The sequence below is a fragment of the Haliaeetus albicilla genome, chromosome 19 (genome assembly GCF_947461875.1).
Source record: "Haliaeetus albicilla chromosome 19, bHalAlb1.1, whole genome shotgun sequence".
Lineage (NCBI taxonomy): Eukaryota > Metazoa > Chordata > Aves > Accipitriformes > Accipitridae > Haliaeetus > Haliaeetus albicilla.
Window position 1 is genome coordinate 17,388,520 of NC_091501.1, and position 14,849 is coordinate 17,403,368.

Here is a 14,849-nt window from a genome sequence, read left to right on the forward strand (position 1 = left end):
AACAGTCTCTGTACCAGTCTCCTGTGTCCACCTATTCTAGCAAGTGCAGCTCCTACGCCTGCGGGCTGACACACAATAAAGGCATGTCTAAGGAGGCTTACTGCAAATCGGAGGAGTTTCCAGTGGGGGGAAGGACTTTTTTTTCATTGCCTGGAGTTTGAATGAGTGGAGGGCTGCTTCAGGAACTGCCTGGCTGTGCTCAGCCCACCGTATGCATGCTCGGGGACAGACTCATCCTTGGACCTGACCGTTGGGCACAACCCCACATGCCAGCCCTTGGGAGGGTGAGTGCCACTGCTGCCCAAACTGTGTCACAGGTGAGTTATCGGGCGTGCTTTCGGTGGGGTAGAAAGCAGAGCCACCAGAGAGGGCTCCCGCAGTCTGGCCACCTGGAGCCAGGAATAGGAGGAGGTGTCAGAGCCCCAGCTGTGAGCCCTGGTGCCAGGCAGAGAGAAGCTGTGAGCATGGCCAGCAGCTGTCCTTCGGGCAGTGTCACCCACCTGAACTTGCTCTCAGGTGTCATTGGTGTGACGAAGCACAACTGGAGTGCTGCAATGGATGGCTGTAAGCTCTTCAGAAGGGATAGGCAAGGAAGGAGGGGCAGTGGGGTAGCCCTGTGTGTTAGGGAGTGTTTTGATTGTCTAGAGCTTAATGATGGGCTTAAAAATAGGGTTGAGTGTTTATTGGTAAGACTCGGGGGGAAGGCCAACAAGGCAGATATCACAGTGGGAGTCTGTTATAGACCACCCAGCCAGGATGAAGAGGCAGATAAAGTACTCTGTAAGCAGCTGGGAGAAGTCTCACAATTGCTAGCCCTTGTTCTCATGGGGGACTTCAACTTACCAGAAGTCCGCTGGAGATAGAATATATATAGCAGAGTGGAAACAGTCTGGGAGGTTCCTGGAGGGTGAGGAAGAGAGCTGCCTGACACAGAATGAGCCAACTAGGGAAGGCGCCCCACTGGACCTGTTGTTTGCGAACAGAGAAGGACTTGTGGGTGATGTGATAGTTGGAGGCTGTCTTGGGCATAGCGATCACAAAATGGCAGTCTTTGATTCTTGGAGAAGCAAGGAGGGGGGTCAGCAGAACGGCTACGTTGGCCTTCCAAGGGGCAGACTTTGGCCTGTTTAGGAGACGGATTGACAAGAGTCCCTTGGGAGGCAGTCCTGAAGGGCAAAGGAGTCCAGGAAGGCTGGACATTCTTCAAGAAGGAAATGGCCTCAAGTTGTACCAGGGGATGTTTATATTGGATATTAGGAAAAATTTCTTCACTGAAAGGGCAGTCAAGCATTGGAACAGGCTGCCCAGGGAAGTGGATGAGTCACCATCCCTGGAGGTATTTAAAGGACGTGTAGATGTGGCACTTAGGGGCAGGGTTTAGTGGTGGACTTGGCAGTGCTAGGTTAATGGTTGGACTTGATGATCTCAAAGGTCTTTTCCAACCTAAACTATTATATGATTCTGTGATTCTTTGACTACATTTTTCTGGCATTCCTGCTACATCTGGGAAGGAAGAGCTGACACAGGCTATCTGTCTTCATGTTTCATGGTACTGGAGAATATGGTAACCAAGATACAGCAAAAACCTAAGGCTGTCACTATACCCAAGTCAGTAAGACACCATCTTTACCAGCCAGGTATCTGCTTGGATAAAACCAGAACTATCTCTGACCTCCCATTGCAGTTGGCAGTGTATTACCAATACTCCCAGTATAATACCGGTGGTGCCAAAGAGTATTTGAGTGGCATAGGGCAAGATTGTGATTAGAGTGAAATGCTCCTACATATGCTAGCTGCACAAAAGAGGAAAGATTAAAGCTAATACTACAGTGGGCTGTGGTACCACCGGGCACACTGCTCTGCTCCCTGTCTTGTGTTAAGGATTTCCCTCAGAGATGTTGTCAGGGCAGCTGCACCAACGCTCGGAGATATATGGTTGTAGGTTGCCCCGGGCCTACCTACTGACCTCCTTAAAGCTGTGCCATAGGAACAATTGGGGATATATTAAAGCCTATAAAACTTGCATGGCTATCAGTCCTTCCTAGCATGCTTTCATGTGACATCTGGAGTCAGATTATAAATGTTAATAATTTTTATACTGTAATAATTTTTTATACTGCTGAGCATAAGTTTTGTTTAAGCTCTGCTGGCCATTTGAGAATTGTACCAACTCAGTGTGGCATGAACTTGTATGCTGCTGTCAGCCATCGGTGTGTCATATTCCACTCCCATACCTCCACAGCATTTTTTTCCTTTTTTTTTTTTTTGTCAGCCCTGCCTGTGGGCTGCAGTGGAAGAGACTGTGCAGCCCCCTTGCTCCTCTGCTGGACCTTCTCTAGTTGGATGTTGCTTTGCTCAGAGGTAAGGACACTTCACTTAGCTGTGTTTCAGACGTTTTCCTTTTTCAATATTTTCTCTCATTCTGAGATTGCTGTTGTAGTAACGTGCAAAGCATTTCAAACCTTAAGCTAAAGGCTATTTGATGTGCTTCCATGGCAACATACCTTATGTAAGTGTCATGCCCATGCTCAAAAGTTTCAATGAATTTATCCTCACATGAGTGCTGTGAAGTACATGCTGTCATTCCCCATTGTTCAAGTTCAGAAGCTGGACAAAGCGAGATGATGTGACTTCTCCCAAAATTGCAAGAAAGTCAGAAGCATAGCAGGAACAGGTTATAAGTTTTCTGCAGCAGGCACAAACCATTCTTATTTTGTTATTGTTGTTTTAAAAAAATCTGTATATTTATTAGTGCTGACAAGGAAATACATTAGAGTCCCTGTCAAGGCAGTGCCAAATACAAATATTTCTCTTATATGTAGTCAGGAGCTCTTATTTCATCTCACGTGATGGAGAGATCTCCGTGAAAATGTTGGTACCACAGCCACAGTCTTTTTGCCTTGTCCGTATATGAACAGAGCCTAGGCAGGTATTTGCATGAGCAAATATTAGCATCTAGCTATACTTTTGTTATTTTCACTTACATTTCTGGAAACACAAGCACCTACTTCACAGACCCTTGGGAAGCCATGAAAACACATGCATGTACGTGTACACATACATATACATAAAACCATATATATTTTTTACTTATGTAAGATCTGCGTCTTTAGACAAACACAAAAGAATAGGAACCTCTATTCCTATTTTCAGCCAGCAGTTCTATAAAACATAGTGCTGCTTAAAAGTGAACACAGAAGCTGATTTCATAAATATTCTCAGATCTGATTTAGAGATTGAAATTAAGAACAAAGTACTGTAGTATGTAAGTAGAGATTTAAGAATTACTGATATCTTTTGTTCTCAAAGTGCAGTATTTAGGTTTTCTTTACTTCTTTGTATTTACCTGCAGATAAGCAAATTCACATTTTTCCTGTAACAATTGACCACTGAGCCCTAAGGCTCTATCTAAAATGGTAAAGGGAACTAAACCTCTTTATTCTTGTGTAACTCATTAGCTAACATCAGACGATTAGAGCTAATGTTTCAATCTAAAACAATTCATGTCCCTCATTAACGAGGCTAGGTTTCCTTTGATCTAATTACTTAATGTCCCAGATATATGGGAAATTCAGAGATCAGCTCTGAGAAATCTCTGCAGACGTGGTCACATCTAGAAATGTGAACTTACATATAGGCTTCAGAAATGTTTGAAATGTTAACAAGCCTCATTTTTCTGCCAGTAATGCTTGGTTGAATGTTCAATGAAATCACATTGATGATAGCTAGAGAACGAAGATGACTGGTTGCTGAGTATGATTTAATCTTCATTATTATAGGCAAGTGGATTGCAAATTTCCATAATTAAACATCCAGTGCACTGGTCAGATTCTGTTGTAAAGTTCGATAATTGCTGTTGTAGGGAAAACAGTACAGCGGGGTGTTGCTGTCACATGATGTGCTTTTGAGGCTGAGCTAATAGGATGCCCTTTTAAAATGTTCCCCATGTTTTCTGGTTTAGAGGCAGGGGATATCATCATGGAGATTTCATCAAAAGAAAACACTCAGTTTTTCTCAAACAACACAAACCTGCCTGTTGACCGAACTTCATTCAAATCTGAATCTTCCGCATCCAAGGAAAAACAGTCGTGTTGTGGAGGTATAAAGGTAGAGTAAGAGTTTTTGGTATTCCAGCAGGGACTTAGAAAACCTCTTTTTGGTGAACTATCCCTTTTTCGGTTCTGATTGTGTCTTGCTGAGTCAGTATGAAATTATTAAAGCTATTTCTAAGCTACAAAAAAAGTCTGCATCTGATCTCTATTTGCCTAACATTTGACAATGTTCATATATAACATGTTGGTTGAGGCTTGCATGTTATGAGATCTTCAAAGGTCATCCTGAAAGGTCACTATATCTTCCTTATTGCACCACCTTATCTTCCTGAAGTTAAGAACAGAGTATTGGCAGACAGGTACGACAGGCAGCTGTTAGTACAGATTGCTTTTTTAAGATTGTAGCCATGGTAATCTTCTGAGCTCTGAAGAATAATATTCATATTATGGTCTGTGTGTTTTGAGTGCTACATTATTGAAGTATTATTGTAATATTCCTGATTTGAGAGAACTCTGCATGACACCACGTTGAAACGAAACTGCAGAAGTATCACTGCTGTATCTGCATTTCTCTCACCCATGAGAACTATTTCTTAGAGGTAATGGAAGCTCCCTGCTTTAAGCCTCTTAATGTAGCTGTACCTACCTGAAGGTAGGACCGCTGCACCTTGGAGGAGGATTCCTCCCTGTACAGGACACCGGGGTACAGGAGGCAGCATGATGCTTTGCCTACTGTCTCTATCTGCTTTCCAAACCCAGACTGTAAAATGCTGATGCTCTCTTGGCTGAGGTCTCAATAAATCACCATCCCATGCTGAGGTGAGATAAAATGAGTCTTTGGCCTTGCCCAGTTCTTTTCATCTTGCACAGTATTTATTTCTGTTGTTTTTTCACACACGCACACATACATTTACTTTCAGCTACTAGTCCAGCACCCAATACAGTCAATCACTTCAGCAATAGTTGACCCGAAGTCTGTAAATTATGCAAAGTAGTTAAGATATTGCAGGATTAATTGAGTCTGATGACTGCTATAAAAATATTTTAATTCCTGAATACTCTCCTTGATTTTGTCTGATCCTGTAAAGGCCCAGAAATGGGGTCCTGTTTTGAAATAAAAAGATGAGTTGTATTAATTAAATTTGTAGCATAATAGTAATTCTATCATTGTTCCTTCATTTGCTGCAACAGTAATCTGATTCCCTCATTGAATAACCTTCAGTCACAGATTAGCCAGTTGGGAATCAGCTTATTAGCTCCAAAAATAGAAAAGCAATGATATTTCAGCTCAGTTTCTTTCTGTTCAAAAAATTTGCGTCTTCTTGGAACCCAAACTGGTATGATTAACTTATTCCAGTAGGGACTTACTTAGAAAACCTCTTTTTTTATTGAACTAACCCTTTTTCAGTTCTGATTATGTCTTGATGAGTCAGTATGAAATTATTAAAGATATTTCTAAGTCACAAAAAAGTCTGCTTCAGATCTGTATTTTCCTAACATGTTACCAAAACAATATGTGGATTCAACAGGTTTTTTTTACCAATTATCAGCCTTCCCATGTGTCAAAATTGCCTTTATTAACCAGAAAGATGTGGTGAAATATTTACTTACAGTCACTGACAAACCATGGACAAATGTGAAATCATGTGTACCTTTCTGTTCCAGATCTAAATTGGGAGCGTTTTTCCACCACTGCACACAGTCTCCATCTCCCTCCTGGGACAGCTGCAAACCCAATAAAAAAACTTGTGCCAAAGAGAGACAGAGACACTTGAAGTTGTAGTTTGACCTATACAATTTTCCTGTGAAAAACCGTATTGGCCTTCACATCTCTATTTAAAATCCAAGGGCATAAACACACAGAAAATGTGAAATATTATGGCAATATTTTTACTAGAGAGCTCATTGAGAGCCCTCACTGTGGGAAATAAGAACCAGATACTGTTTATTTACCCACAAGTGTTTCTGAAGGAGGAATAATCAGCACTGGATAAAGGGTGTTGAATGTGACACAGGGATATATTTGAGCCTTAACATAAGAATTTGCGTTCAACAGTGATGCCAGTGTTATTACCAATGATGTGCCTTGTCAAATGAGATGGTGCAAGGACTATTGCACTAGCGGTGAGCCCATCGCTTCAGAGCATCTGCTTACTGGAAGCATGATTGCTCAGAGGGCAGGTCTAAGGAGTGAGACAAGGGTCTAGACCTCTCTTTATATGAAATCTTATTGTGTCTTTTAAATTCTGGTTAGGGTTTGGTTGGGATTTTTTTAACACCTTTTACAAAGAGCATCCATGTATATTCAGTCAGCACAACCTGTATCTGAAGGTAGAAAGCAATGTTGTGGTTTCCATGACCAATTGCATGGTGTGTGAGTATCCTTGGAGCTCCTAAACTCAGTAAGGCTGCATTCAGGGAAGGCAAATTTAGGCAATAGCTCTGCAGAAGTGGAAGAGTTGGTGCTAAAAGGACCCTGCACTCCCACTGTATGCATTTCAGGGTGGGGGCTTACTTCAGACCAGCTCTAGTCTTGTCCCAGAGACTGAAGAGCCATTGGCCCTTGAAGTTAATGTAATGGCCTTCTGGAGCACGTCTTCCAGTTAAATTTTGTGTAAAAGGGATTCAGTCTGCACGTTTTCAGTATGTACGAAAGCACAGTGAGGAGGGTGGGAGTTTCATTTCCAAAGCCCACTCCTGATTCAGACTAACACACTAAACCAGATATAGTGATGACTAAGGGAAAATAACTCTCTTTTGCCTCTGCAAAACAAAAGGATGAGAGAAGGTTGTTCCCCAGCAAAATGGAGTGTGCACTCGAAAAGAAAATGTATGCATTACAGCTTGCAAGAGATCTGGTGGAGAAAGGACCAGCCTAGAAGAGAATTGCCTGGCAGGTCGCTGGTCGACTCATGGAGCCATGTAACAGGAGGCAGAGCCCTCTCCCTCCTGGCCACCCTGGGCTTCAGTGGGAAGAGCTTACCAGAACAGGACTCTAAAATCCAGCTAATTGCAAAAGCCTGTGTTAAAAAATGCCCAAGTAACTCACCTCCCCACCAAGCCACACTTAGCATTTACCCTTATTGTTATTGTGTAAGATATCCCCTCCTTAGAGAGATCAGGAGCGTGAGATATATCTCTATCCTTTAAAGCAAGAGTTTATATCATTATTGCTCATACGAAATGGACAAATCGGCAATCTAGCATTTCACAAAAAGTAGGATAAATATTGATGTTGTTATTTGGGAAAAGAAGAGGTGGGAATGTAAAAATTGATTAAAAATAATTAATAAAGTAAAGCCTTCTGTACTGTCTGGTTTTAATCACTGTCAATTTCTTTCACAGATATTTCTTGGTGCATTGTCTTTTGTTTATTTTGCTAAAGCACTGTCAGGAAGTTATCTAAAAAGTACTATCACACAAATAGAAAGAAGATTTGACATCCCTTCCTCTTTGGTTGGAGTTATTGATGGCAGTTTTGAAATTGGTATGTGCTGTAGAAACCTATTTTTGTTTTCAGAAAAAAACAGTGATGCAATTTGTTGTGAAAAATGATTGTATAACTCTCCTTGAACCATTAAAACTGAGCAAGGTTCACCTAGTAAAAATCAGCATGACTGTCAGCATGCTTATGTTGGATGGGATAGGGTTGCTAATACAAGCAATTCAACATAGTCCCAAATATTCTGTAATCTGATAAGTTTAGTGTCTGGCTAATTAATACTAATAAAAATTTTGACTGTTGAATGAGGTTTTACCTGCACAGATTTCTGCTTTCTCTCTCTTTTTGTCAGCAATCCACCTGCTCCACAAGTGTTTGCCCTTCTTGATTTATTAAGCAGCAAGAGTACAAACCTCTAACTGTAATCTACATTCATTGTCCAGTCCATCCCCTTCCTTATTGCACTAAGGTTTCCAGCATGACAGTTTCAGATTACTGAATTTATCTCGTGGGTGTTCAGTTAGCCTAAGTGTATAAAGCTCTGTGATTCCCTCTTTTCCTGCTTTCCTGGTTATTTGTTCTCTTCAGCTGGCACAGTCCTTCTCTTTTCCAGCTGCTTATCCAAAAGTTCATGGTTTTCTTATCACGGAAGGCATTGGGCTTCTGTAAGAATGCCTGGAAAGAGGGAGAAACACCAGCCCCATGCGATCAACCCACTCCCCTTCAAATTGCTGCCTATACCACATACTAGGAATCATTATTTTAGGGGATCTCTTATTTTTCTTTTGTACTCTTAAAGGGAACCTCCTAATCATAATTCTTGTAAGCTACTTTGGAGCGAAGCTTCACAGGCCAAGAATAATTGGAGCAGGCTGCTTAATTATGTCAGCTGGAACATTCCTAATTGCGATGCCCCAGTTCTTCATGGGACGGTAAGTACAAAGTGATTGGTATTTTCCAACTGGGCTGTGCACACTGAATGTTAGCTCGCTAAAATATTTAGGCATTGGCTGTGAAGATGCCCATAGAAATGGGCATATGTGGATGTGGTTACTCTATTTAATATTTTTGTGTGTGTGAAGAGACTTATTACTGTAGAGCAAATAATTTCACATATATGCTATTTTCAGTTGTAATCAACTTCTTATAGTTTTATTAGTCTGTGATCTTGGTCGGCCACATTTTGACACCGTTTAAGAATTGTTGAAGCTTCAGTGATGAAGTGATCACTAAACTCAGGAAGACAGTCTGAGTATCAAACACAAGCCAGAGGATACACCCACAGTTTGATAATCTCTTAGTGCAGATTTGTGCATCATGGCAGAGCAAAGTGCCCGTTAAACTCAAATGCATCACTGTAACACAAGGAGAACCAAAGGGGCAATTTTGATGTGCTACAGCAGTATAAACCAAGTTCCATTTATCCCCTGTAAACCATCATTGGCAACACTGGATGCAGATGAAATTTTCATTTAAGTGCTATGGGCCTACCTTCCATGGCAGTAACAGATATGTTTGCTTTTTCTTATAAGTTGGGACAGTAAAACACAACTTTGGTTTATAAACAGATATCGGTATGAAAGATTCCCTTCCACCATCAATTCAACTGTTAGCATCTCTCCATGTCTGCAGGATAAAAGCCAAACTCCACTCTCAGCCTTGGAAAAATCTCAAGCAAAAATAAATGCAGGTGAGAATGATCTCTGTTAAATATTGTGATAAGCACACTAAAATACATCAAAAGGCTCCTAAACTCTCATGCAATAGTTTATTAGAACACAAAAAATACTAAATAGAATCAGATTAATCTTTCCCACAGAAAAGCCAGATTGACTGGCTGAGGCAATTTTATTAAAAATAAATATATAACTGCCACTGGCCCCTGCCAAGCTTTTTTTCAGGCTGCAGCCTTTCCTCCAGCCTTGCTGTCTCCTCCAGCAGCTCTCTGCAGCTTTGTGGCTTGCAGAAACACGAATCTCCCGTGGGGACCTTGTAAAGTCATGGTCTTCCCTCTGCCAGGAAATGTCCCTTTAGATCCTCGGCCCACTGGAAACAGCCAATTGGGTCTCCCAGCCTGCAGACCCCCATTCTTGTTTCTCTCCCTGCCTGTTGACCCTGTTTTGGACACCAAAAAGCTGTCTCCCCTCTGGGTGCGTTGAGCTCCTCCTGGGCAAGGAGCCTTCCTCCCTGATGTCCGGCCATGAATAAGCTGTGGATGAGCAAATCAAACCCTCTATATGTCATAAAACTTGTGTATTTTTGCATCTTCCTACCTGTAGATTAGATGTGGCTGGTAGTGCTCACTGTCATCATCAATGTTTCCCAAATCTTTCCATTAGGAGATCCCAGTTTTGGTTAGAAGGAAGTGAAAAGAGTTTCTAAAATGGGATGTGGCAACAAATTTATAAAACTGGCCAACTTCTACTATCTTTGACTGAAGAAGTTCATGCTAAATGTGTGTCCACCTCAAGCTGATGCCATGCCCACAACCCCCAAAACATTTTTCACAGTTTTCATGCTGTTTTTTCCCCACATTAGAAGTATTTCAAGTGTCCTGTGCATTCAGTGTCAAACTGTTGTGAAAAACACGATTGTTGTGTCTCTTGTGATATACCCAGGATGTGAAAAAGAAGCAGGCTCTTCCATGTGGATCTATGTTCTACTGGGAAATCTTCTGCGTGGAATAGGTGAAACTCCTATCCAGCCTCTGGGAATTACATACATTGATGATTATGCCATTGAAGAGAATGCTGCCTTATACATTGGTAAAATAAATATTGGTTTTTTTCCTAAGGGATTTTTCACCAGAGGAAACTGAGTCATTCTGAATAATGGAATGAGTGTTATTGAGTTAACTTGCCCTGATTGTTTTGTTTGCATAATTTCCAATATTAAAGTTTATTTAAGTCATGTACACTGAAGGGACCAAGTTCCCCTTTAATTATACCAGCACAGTTCCATTATCTTAATTTGAGGAAAGAATTTGACCTTAGGTTCCTGCTGTTACCCTAATCTTCCTAATTCTTCTGGATGTGGACTGCTGAGCCTCTGTGCACATTCAGTTCTCTGGAAAGTGATAAAAAACTTGTACTCTTTTAAGCACTTAAAATAGAATTTCAGCAGGCACTCAAAACATTCCCTCCAGATTCAGGTAGAATTATAAACAATAGTGCTAAGGCTTTAAAAAGTTGGTATCAGTGTTCTTGTTGTGTTCGTTGTCTGAAGACCTCTGCACATTCACCTGAAATATTACCAAAAAATGCTTCCCCATCAGCATCTTGTCTTGACAAGTTTCCAGCCTGGCAAAAGGCAAAACCTCAGGTTCTCTCTGTAAAAGACTCAGTCTTCCCAGATTTCCAGATCAATTTTGAAATTCAAAATATTCAGAAAGTTTGGCTGAGGGTGTAATGAAACATGTTAATATTGGGTCTCAAAGCAAAGTGATTTTTCAGCCTACTCAGGGCCCACCACAACTTAAAGTGATCGGTTAGCTTAAATAATTGACATTTGCTTTCCAGTTACTTTAATCTAGTCAGCTAAAGAGTTTCTAGCAATTATAGATTGGTGCTGCTCTTGAGTTTAGGCAATTCAGTTCCCTGACTTTTTTTCCTTTGGGCTGAATGTCAGTCTTTAATTGGATGATAACAAAAAAGATTGAAGTATCAATGTAGTGGCAGAAATTTTATTGTTGGCTTTTTCTTCTTGAAAATGTTCTAACTTGTGTAACTAATGTGCCAGAGAGCAAAGGTTGGCTCAGTATTTTAAGACTGTATCGCTTGTTACCCATCACATGTCACACTTTGCTGTTAGGTGCAGCAAGAACCAGTGCTCTTTTTAACTCAGAAGTGTAACAGTCCCCTGTTTTCTATTGCAGGCTGCGTACAGACAGTTGCAATTATAGGGCCAATATTTGGCTTTCTTCTAGGATCCCTGTGTGCCAAACTTTATGTTGACATTGGCTTTGTAGATCTGGGTAAGTCACAAAACTCAGATTTTAAAAATTCAGTCAGGCTCCAAAATGCTTATTTTAGGCCAAGATCTAGTTATCTTATAGGCATAAGGGGCTAGCGGGGGTAGAGCAGGCACTTTACGAAATAAAAAGGATGACAGCAATGCAACGCCCCGTGCAGAAAAGGCTAGCAAGAAGGATGGGTATGGAGGAAGTAGGAGGCCTGACTCTTCCTCAGCTGCAGCAGACCTGGTGCCCCCAAGGAGATGCCCCAGTGAGGAGGCTCTGGGGGGACAGCAGGCATCACGAGGAGGCAGGACTGAGGCTCAGGATCCTGCCAAGAGCTGTTGTGCATGTGTTTTATAGTGCACTGTCATTGCCTAGAAAAGCAGTCTTGCAATGGGTACCAGGGCTCCTGACTGACTTCTTCCTGAGAAAACACCTTCCACCCCGTTTTTCCCTGGCACTTTTGTGCAGAACAGCCTGACTGGGAACAAGTGCGTGGCCACCCGGACTACCTTTTGTCCTGGGCCTTGCAGCCTCTCTGGGGACATGCAACCAGCATGGCTGGGGACCCTGCGGTGTCAGGGGAAGGCTGCCGCTGTGTCACAGGAATCAGTGAGTCCTTATTGCCTCCCCTCAATTGCTCCTGTAACACCGATAGAGTCACACAGCACAGCTAAATCTGGCAAGGGGGGGGGACTCCTCTGGAGAAAGTCCCTGCAAAATCACCTTCCTTGTTATCAGCAAACATTCTCGAAAATGTTTATTTGTTTCTCCTTTTTTTGACTTTCTCCAGACAGCGTAACAATAACTCACAAGGACGTGCAGTGGGTGGGAGCCTGGTGGCTGGGCTACTTAATAGCAGGTGTGATTAGCGTTCTGGCCAGCATCCCCTTCTGGTTCCTGCCAAAGCACCTCCCAAAACCAGAGAGCAGAAAGGACTCCAGTACCTCCTCCGAGCAGTCAAAGTTCATCACTGAGGATAACAAGGACCAACACAAATCTTATCAGCAACAAGTGAAGATTGCTGAGATGGCAAAAGGCAAGTCACTAGAGTTTCCTTCCTGACCATCGAGTCTTTCTCTCACTAGCTCTTATACTTTATACTGTCTAGGGCCATATTTTAATGGCCTCAGAATTACTATTTTTCCCTCAAGTGTCACTCTCCACCTATCTAGTATGCACAAAAATGGTCTTTTCATTGTCCCCTGGACCTGCTTTGCATGCAGAATTTCTCCAGCTGAGATTTGTAACATTACACTAGTGGCCCAGCAAATATCATGAAACTCTGCAAAAATTTTTCATTCACAGATAGTGACTGTTGCAGAAGCGGGGGTCAAAAAAATCTCAGTTTTTGCTAAACCTTTTTCCTTAAGGTCATTCATAGGAAAAACACATACAATATCTGATCAGAATAAGGATGGGCACAGACCAGATACAGCATTTTAGGAGGCTATCTGGATTTAGACACAAGCTGTTTTGCACAATTGCATTTCCTTGTCCCTACTTTGCCAAAAGCATTTTCCCTCAGTACTTGAATCTGTAACTCAATATGTCTGTGCTTACTGTCAGCTGTGATGAACACCCTCTGCCCCCAAATTAAGCTAAAAGATGCTGTGGCTGTTGAGGACACATAGAAACCAAACCAGTCCTTGTTTATGATCAAAAGAGTATATATAACACAAGAGATCTCCTCTGGGAAATTGATGCTTAGTATTTTGCTCTACTGTTCCCCCATGTTCCTCCCAATGGGGGAGCTCTTAGGAGCATCATGGAACTTCATGGATTCCTTCTGGAATGTTCCACAGTCATTCTTCTGAAAGTGCAAACATGTTGCAAAGCATTATTCACAGCAGTTATTCTCTTTCTGGCCTGGTTGTCATTTCTGCCATTTTGTCTTGCAGACTTCTTGCCATCACTGAAGAACCTCTTTGGGAATCCTGTTTACATTCTGTATTTGTGTGCAAGTATCATTCAGTTCAATTCTTTAATTGGCATGGTGACATATAAGCCAAAGTATATTGAACAACAGTATGGGCAAACATCTTCAAAAACTAATTTTGTTATAGGTAATACTATATCTGCTTCTTGATATCTTAAAAATGGACATTTTAGGAGTGGCATATACATACATATAGGGAAAATTGGATTTTTTTAGGGTACATTTATTTCTTCTCCTTCCTTCTCCGGCTTTAAGTAGTAGCTCATAGAAGGTAAGTTATGTCATCTCTGCTTTAGGACCAGTTAGCTCTGAGTTTATCTTTGCAACAGTTACTGCGAAAGATTACATGATTTGATACCTTATTTCCCCTTTTACTGGAAAATTGAAAAATAATGTATGTACAGCACAAGAGAATAATTAAAAAGAGAATTAATTTTAAAATACTTTACATAAATTTGTCATCAGGCAGATCTGTTCCCTTGCTGGCTTCCTATTTATTTCAATGAAATGAAGATCAACTCAGTGAGTGCTAAAGGACTGACCATAAAGTAGCTGTGATATTGCCAGTGATTTACTTTCCGAAAAGGCTGGTGTTAAATAAAAGGAAATCAAAGTCATATCAGTGATCACACAATACATGCATTAAAACCCTAACATTATCTCAGTGTGATGCTGGTGAAGGAAAAATAGGTATTTCTGCCCTAACTTTACCTAAGAGCCTTTCTGTGTTGTGAAGTTAGTCTCCCAAGCCCTCCCGTACAGCACAAGGGAGAGAAAAGCTGCTTCTGCGTTTGTGGCCATTTTTGGAGATGTCTTCAGGATGGTGAACTTCACTGCCCAGTTGCTGAACCTGCATACAGGCTTGGGTTCAGTTCCTGAGGTCCAGGGATTCAATAGCATTAGACAGCAAAGAAAGAGGTTTACATCTATCCAATACAGAGGGAACTGCCTTGTTTCAGAGCAGCATTAGTTGCACAGCAACGGTGGTATATATATGCAGAAAAGCTGTATTGATCCATTGTGCTATGTTAATTCCTTAAAGATAGAAGCTGGAATTTCCTGGCACGAAACTCCTCAGAGCAAGGAGAAATCTTCAGGCATAGTCGATGGCCAGAGAAAGTCCAGAAAACAATCCCTACATTCAGTACAGTACTTCTCATTATATTTAAAGATTTTCTGGAGCTAAGCTTTCAGGTATGTGCAAACTGAGTGAGGATTAAGATCCATCTGATTTCACAAAGCGTAGGGACTATATCCAACAGAGAATGTGTGATGGCTTGGCTAGGGAAGGATCCTGGCTGAGTGGCCATCCCTGCAATAAGGTCTTTTACCTTCCTCCTTTTTCCTTCTCTCCCAATCCACCCTTGCTAAGAAAGCTGAGGGCTGACTAGAGCTAGCAGTGTCTATTTCCCTTTCCCTATCTCTTTTCCTATTTCTTCTTCTTCTTCTATTTTTTTTTTT

At 41.5% G+C, this 14,849-nt stretch overlaps 1 protein-coding gene across 6 annotated transcripts in view; it reads left to right on the forward strand.

The window, feature by feature from the left end:
* The first annotated feature begins 29 nt into the window (after window positions 1–29).
* SLCO1C1 (solute carrier organic anion transporter family member 1C1) overlaps window positions 30–14,849 on the forward strand; it is a 58,103-nt gene continuing 43,283 nt past the window's right edge. Inside the window, exons 1-10 of one of the 6 annotated variants that reach the window (XM_069807863.1) lie at window positions 30–317; window positions 2,292–2,361; window positions 3,962–4,107; window positions 7,398–7,539; window positions 8,294–8,426; window positions 9,063–9,184; window positions 10,113–10,259; window positions 11,369–11,467; window positions 12,243–12,488; window positions 13,351–13,515. In XM_069807863.1, coding sequence (XP_069663964.1) covers window positions 3,979–4,107; window positions 7,398–7,539; window positions 8,294–8,426; window positions 9,063–9,184; window positions 10,113–10,259; window positions 11,369–11,467; window positions 12,243–12,488; window positions 13,351–13,515 — 1,183 coding nt within the window. In that variant the 5' untranslated portion in view covers window positions 30–317; window positions 2,292–2,361; window positions 3,962–3,978. Of the gene's footprint in view, window positions 318–1,862; window positions 2,362–3,961; window positions 4,108–7,397; window positions 7,540–8,293; window positions 8,427–9,062; window positions 9,185–10,112; window positions 10,260–11,368; window positions 11,468–12,242; window positions 12,489–13,350; window positions 13,516–14,849 lie in introns of those variants that run through there. The other 5 variants (XM_069807862.1, XM_069807856.1, XM_069807861.1 and 2 more) reach the window with 5 other exon arrangements.